Source organism: Mastomys coucha, unplaced genomic scaffold (genome assembly GCF_008632895.1).
Source record: "Mastomys coucha isolate ucsf_1 unplaced genomic scaffold, UCSF_Mcou_1 pScaffold4, whole genome shotgun sequence".
Classification (NCBI taxonomy): Eukaryota; Metazoa; Chordata; class Mammalia; order Rodentia; family Muridae; genus Mastomys; species Mastomys coucha.
The window spans coordinates 3,814,724-3,821,222 of NW_022196910.1; the positions used below are offsets into that span (position 1 = coordinate 3,814,724).

Genomic DNA, 6,499 nt, shown 5'->3' on the forward strand with positions numbered 1-6,499 from the left:
CACCAAAAAAAAAAAAAAAAAAAAAAAAAAAAAAAAAAAAGTGAGCATGTAGCACAGAAGATAGGTATAACCTATCAACAACCAGAGGCAGAGCACCAAGTAAGAGCTGATCAGGAGCAGGCGAATCCACTGGGAACTACAGAGTTCACAAGGGAGAAGGCATAATAAAGCTATGTTTCATAGACTTGCATGGCCCTTTCCACTACAGACCTTTAGGGGATGCTAGTTGTATGATGGGATAAGATAATGTAAGTCCTTGCTTATAAAGCACAAAAATCAAATCAATACTTCTATTTAGGCTGGGGTTACACAAGAAAGAGCAGGTAAGATAAGGCCTATGCACTTGGCTCTGGACAGCTTCCCATTTGCTACAAAAATTTTCTGGGTAAATATTCAAATAATACATGTTTACTGAGAAAAGAAATCTCATGAAAAGGTGCTCATTAAAAGAAGGTCATACTTGTCTATCCAACTATCCCAATGAAACAAACTAAGGTTTATAAACAAATCACAGCTGAAGGAGCAGCAACCTCTCCCACTCTGATCCCCAGTTCAGAAAGAGTAAATGGGATAAGAAGGCCTTCATGGATATAAAACCTTCACCTGGTATCTCTTTGACATGGCACTAGAGATGGTGAAGGAGTACAAGAGCTGGAACTAAATGTGCATCTACCTCATATAAGTCTGATGGTGGTGATGATAAAGATCAGCCAAGCAGCCTGTGGAAAAGCAACCCCCAAGTGAAGCTATCACTGAGCTGTGAGTTTAAAATACTGCATTAATCTAGCTAGTATCATGGATTATGCTAGTTTCTTTCCTTTAAACTGGAGACAGACAGACAGACAGACAGACAGACAGACAGCCTTCAATAAAGTTAAAGGACAGACCTCCAGTTTGGTTGCCACAATAAGGTTTTTCCTAGAACATGCCTGCAATCCCAAAACATGAGAGACTGAGGCAAAATCATGAGTTCAATGCCAACATGGAACATACACATACACCCTCCTGCTCCTTCTGATGCTGTATGCTGACCATATGCCAAGTGAGCAAGTGGTGGGCAGGGCAGGGGCAGGCAGGCTGTGTAGCAAAGAGACAGGCTAATAGCCCATGACTCTCATTCTCACCCACCACAATACTGTTAATATCAGACAGCCATGGGAAATGAAATGCTCTGTGAATTAAGAATCCCCCCCACCGCAGTGACCTCCCCACCCTCAAACAGAAACAAAACAAAACAGAAACAGAAACAAACAAACAAGAATGTCTTATCTGCTCCTGGGGCAAGGAAATGAGGCCTAGTGATTCCCCTTATAGCATAGGAGTAACCTATGGTTACTTGGTGAATTCTCCCTTTAATATCATCCCTACTAGGCCTCAACTATCTATATTCCACAATATAACTACTGCCATCCTTGTTACCTTCAGACCTTTTATTTGCTATCTCTGCTAGAAGCACACACACAGAGACAGGTGCCAACCTCCTACCCAACTCATGTGTACACACATGCAAACTTGAATCTTGAAGCAAGTCTTGAAGTCATTCTCATTCTTTTACTGTAGGGCTTCCGGCTCAGTCTCCCAGCTCTGAAAAAGCAGCACTCATATGGACAATGTGGTACCTGTTAGACTCAGTCATTTACTTAGCCAGTGTGTCTCACTGGAGCTACATGGCAGCCTGTGGCATTTAGCAATTGACAAGACATTCTGAGTTGACTAAGCAACCCTTTAATCGATACCATAAAAAAAAGTCTGGGCTACTGCTGGACAGGAGAAGATACTGTACTGGTGACAAAGTATACTATATGTGCTCCTAAGCAGAGAGAGGTCTCATCAGTACAGTGACAATGGAGGCACTGATCTAGGCAAGAGAGACAGCAGCATCTATGAGGAACAAACAGACTGGTAGCTAGGAATTTGACAGTTAAGACAACTGTTTAAGCCAACTTGGGGGGGGGTCAAAAAAAGTTGCCCCCCCTTCCACTTTCATTTATCTGCCCCTTGAAAGTTACCAAGGAGCAGAAACTCCCATTTACTAAGAATTAGAAAATGGTCAAGAGACTGTTAGAGAACTCCACATATTTTCAACGTTAAATGCTCATGACCCAAGTCATGACCCTGATTCTTCATCTGTTCCAGAAGAGACCCTGTAATAACCTGTTTTGAGTTTATGGAAATCAGGGTAAGATGAAGCAAGGATGGACAGTGCAGTGCCCCAAGGACATCATGTGAGTGAGGGGGTCACTGCAAGCACTGTTAACACCACGCAATTGGTCTTTTGTTAGGCTCTAGTACATTCCTTTCAATGGTGCTGTAATTTCTAAAGCTTAACACCTTGTTACTGTAATAAACAGTAATAATAGTATAATTACGGGGTCATTAAGTAACTATAATAATATACAGATAAAGTAGTTCTCCTTTCAAAAAAATTATTTTTCCAACAGCAACAGAGCTCTTGGGGCATTCGAGGTTTCACAAAACTAGTGAGTGCTTCCTTTTGTCTGAGTCCATGTGAAAAGAATTTCCCTATTTCACACACATTGAGGTGTTTGTGCTGGGTATATATGCTTCAGTGTGTGTAGGCAAGTGCATATATTGTGCCTGCATGTGGAGATCCTTGGCTAACTTGAAAATTACTATCAATTATCCTTCCATCTTAATTCTTTGAGACAAAAAAATTCTCTCAATCAAGCCTAGAGCTCACTGATTTGGCAAGTCTTGTTAGCCAACTTGCCCCTGTGGCCACTGTGCCCATCAGACATTCAGTTTCTGAAGATCTGAACTCTAGTCCTTATGCCTGAGTAGTACTTAACCTCTGAACTAATGGGAGTATATATGTATTATAACAAAAATACTTGCACATGTACATGCGTATTTCCCAAAGTTCACCAACTTCTGATTAAGTATGCCATCTTCCCAAGGACATCTTTGATACCACCATGCCTCTTACAATTGTGGTAAGATTATTTTAGAAACAGCTGATATGTATATCCCAGTGGGTACAGTAGTTGTCCATTATGACCGCTGCCAAGAACTTTAGTAGGTTGAGACCAGCCACATTTTGTTCCAGATCAGGTTCCAGCCTAAGTCTCCCTAGAGCCCAGTGACTCCTCAATTTCTGGTCTATTCCTTCAGTCTTACATCTTTCTTGATATTATAACACATAGGCAGCAAAATGCCTGAGAGGTAAGGGAAAGTTATGAGTGTTGGTTAGCTGGTTAAAGTACTTGGCCCTAGAGCCACTTCACTTCTAGAGTTGATGATACTTCATGCTCTGCATTATAGACTTGACCTGTATTAGCTTAATTAATCATCATAGCAACCTCATAGGTCAGACAGTGGCATCATCATCTTCACCATCATACCCACGACAACACAAAAGTAAACTAGAGGTCATATGCAGTGGTACACACTGGGTGCATTCTGATCCAGAGTAGCCTCTCAAGCCCAGGAGCAATAACCACGAGCTGCTTCTAGCTTGGCTGACAGCACAGTACTTTATCCTTCAACAGGCCTGCCCTCAGTATAAGATGTATCCAAATATAACATGGCTCATGAGCTAAGTCTCCAGCCAGATTTCTAGTAGTTCTATCTCCAAATATTTTCACTCCCAATAAATCAGAACTGAGATAATTTGTGGTAATTGGCCATCTGTTTGCAAGAAGACTTGGACATCATTATAGGTAAAATCTGAAGCACATTCACAGTTGAAGTTTGGGATATAAGAAGAGACCTGAACAAGCATAACTTGAATTTGTTTCCTTCTGGTCAAAGTGGCTAGCGCCAGGCCCATAGGGAAAAATACATTCAAATTTACATATATCCTTAAGACATGGAAGACCGAGAGAGAAGAAGAAAAAAAACCCATAGAATAACACCTTTCTACAAGTACAAGTACTTGAATAAAGCATTTGAGGCAGTAACATAGTCTACCCAGGAGCAAAAAGAAAGAGGTAAGGGACACTGATAGTTGGCCAAATTCAGAAAAATGAAACAAAAACTTTACAGGTAAATGAATGGAACTACAAAAGAGCAAGGTAACCCAGATCCAGAAAGACAAACGTCTTATCTTTTGTCTCACTGGAGGCTAACTCCAAATCTTCAGATGTGAGTACATATACTGTAGTAACTGCAAAAACCAGGAAAAGGGAGACCATTACTAGGGTAAGGGTTTGAGGAAACAGTGGTGAGTAACAAAGTATAAGTGATCTGATCTGTGTGTGTGTGTGTGTGTGTGTGTGTGTGTGTGTGTGTGTATGGTGGGGAGGGTAAATTAAGGAAGGAGAGCAAAGAAAAATACAGGAAGGTAAGACAACAGTAAGAATGTCTGAAAAAGTCATAAGGAATCAGGTTTTCTTAAACCTATAAATATACATATATGGTTTAAATACCCCTCCTAGAGACAAAGACCACCTAACAAAAACTCTAACACCATGTAACTCTTTTGAGTTGTTCATTGGGGTTGTTTAAGAGACTCCCAACATGCATGCATGTTATTGCTATGCCTTGGGTTGCTCTAGAGGTGGAAGCTAAGTATTTCTGAAGATATCAAGCACTTCAGATACAGGATCCAGAGGCCACTGAACTGGAACTGACTTGAATGCCTCCTTACTGAGAACTAGCTTTTCATGGTACCAGAAGGCTCCATGCAAGCCTCCAAGGGAGGGAAGCAATCAACAGTCCTATCCAGCTACAACTCTGTGAAACACATCAATGACTGGGAGGCACAGCACACATATCTTGGTAGTAATCAATAGCTCTATAAATGTGCTCAAGACATGCTCAACAGGAGGGAAATTATGCTTGGTATTAGAAAACTAGCCAACTACCCAGGGCTAGGTGAAATCATAAATTTGGGAGGAGGAGCAGACTAAAACAGCCTAATCCCTAACTACATTCTAAACATTTTTTTTATCTCTACAGATGAGTGCAGTCCTTACTCATCATCAAGGAAACTTCTCTTTGCAACACAGACCATTTAAAAAACAAACAAAAAAAACCCCAACCAACTGAAATGCAGACTTATGGAGCCCTCTCCCACTTGGATATATCTACAAAACACTCCTGCACTTAGGCTCATGGAACATTGTGCAAGAGGTGGCAAAAAGATTCTAAGAGCTAGAGGACCAGAGAGCCCTTGCTGTTAAGATTGTCTCCTGGTAATGTCAGAAGCAATACCTATAAAGTCTCAGCCTAAACATGAGCTGAACAAAAACAAAAGACATGCTAATGGGGATGGAGAGAAGAAGACATGAAGCCTCAATTCTACACAAAAAGAACTACATGTAACTAAGAATTACTTAGAGTGGAAGAAATAATCTTCTCCAGGGAAAAGGACACCAGTTGGTTATCCAATACCAAAAATGGTCAACCCTGAAAACATAAAAGTAACTTTACACATTGACTAGAGTGTGTGTATGTGTATATATGTGTGTGTGTGTGTGTGTATGTATATATGTATGTATGTATATTAAATATATGCATCTAAACAATCCATTTTTAAAGGCTATTGTGAAAGAGCAAGGAGAGGTACATGGGAGGGATGGGAGGGATGAGAGGGAGAAAGGCAAAGGAGAAATGACGTAACCATATTACAATATCTAAAAGAAAAGAAAAAAATTAAAACACATATAATTTGTCATTAAAATCAAGTTGCAGCATCTTACCCTGTCCTAGGAACATCTCTGCTGAAATACTGGTTATACAACAAGAGTATGAGAAGGCCCATTCCTCTCCTGGTCCTAGAGCAGTGGCTACTTCACATTCATGACGACAGCACTGTTTAATTGTGCAATCTGTGTCAGTGGGGAAGCACACAAATGGGATTACTTTTCCATCTGACTGGCTCTTGCAGCTGGTGAGAACAGCGCTTATAACATGAGCCAGACTGCACTGCCTGGAGCCAAGCCAGTGGCTGTGTGCCAAGGCAGCTCTTAGAAGCCTTAATCCTTTATTGCTCAGTTTGTACATAAGCCTACCCAGCACCTCCCCACACACAGATAAGTTGGGCCCCAGTACACCTCAGACTCTGCAGTGCCACAGGCTCTATCTTCCCTAGAACCAGATGAGTGAAGGTGGAGATAAGCCAGCCTTTTTGCTAAGGGAAATGTGAGATACACTCAAATTCTGTCTCCCTTACTGGAGGGAACATGAGCCAACAAGGATCCTGCAGCCAGGAAGACCAGAAACCAAGCTGGGTCTGGCTACAACCCCATCAACTAGAGTCCCAGTGCTTTCCCTTCAGAAAACACTAGGCAGGCCAGCTGCACTAGGAGTAGGAGAAAGCTGAACTGTTTCCCTCTTCTCTGAAGGACACCAGCAAGCATACAGATAAAGAAAGATGAGCTATTATACACAGGTCATATCACAACTGCTAAATCTGGGCAGAAAGATTCATCAATTTCAAATGTGTCTTTAAGTAATGTACAGTGAAAATCAAATGAAACCAAACACTGGTATGGACATGGTCAAGACTGCTGGGATAACTTTCCCTGTAAAGGAC

The 6,499-nt window shown here is 41.3% G+C and overlaps 1 protein-coding gene across 1 annotated transcript in view; it reads right to left on the reverse strand.

The window, feature by feature from the left end:
- Brd4 (bromodomain containing 4) overlaps positions 1–5,776 on the reverse strand; it is a 37,116-nt gene extending 31,340 nt beyond the window's left edge. Inside the window, exon 1 of the mRNA XM_031350334.1 lies at positions 5,664–5,776. Coding sequence (XP_031206194.1) covers positions 5,664–5,725 — 62 coding nt within the window. The 5' untranslated portion in view covers positions 5,726–5,776. The remainder of the gene's footprint in view (positions 1–5,663) is intronic.
- Positions 5,777–6,499: the final 723 nt, after the last annotated feature.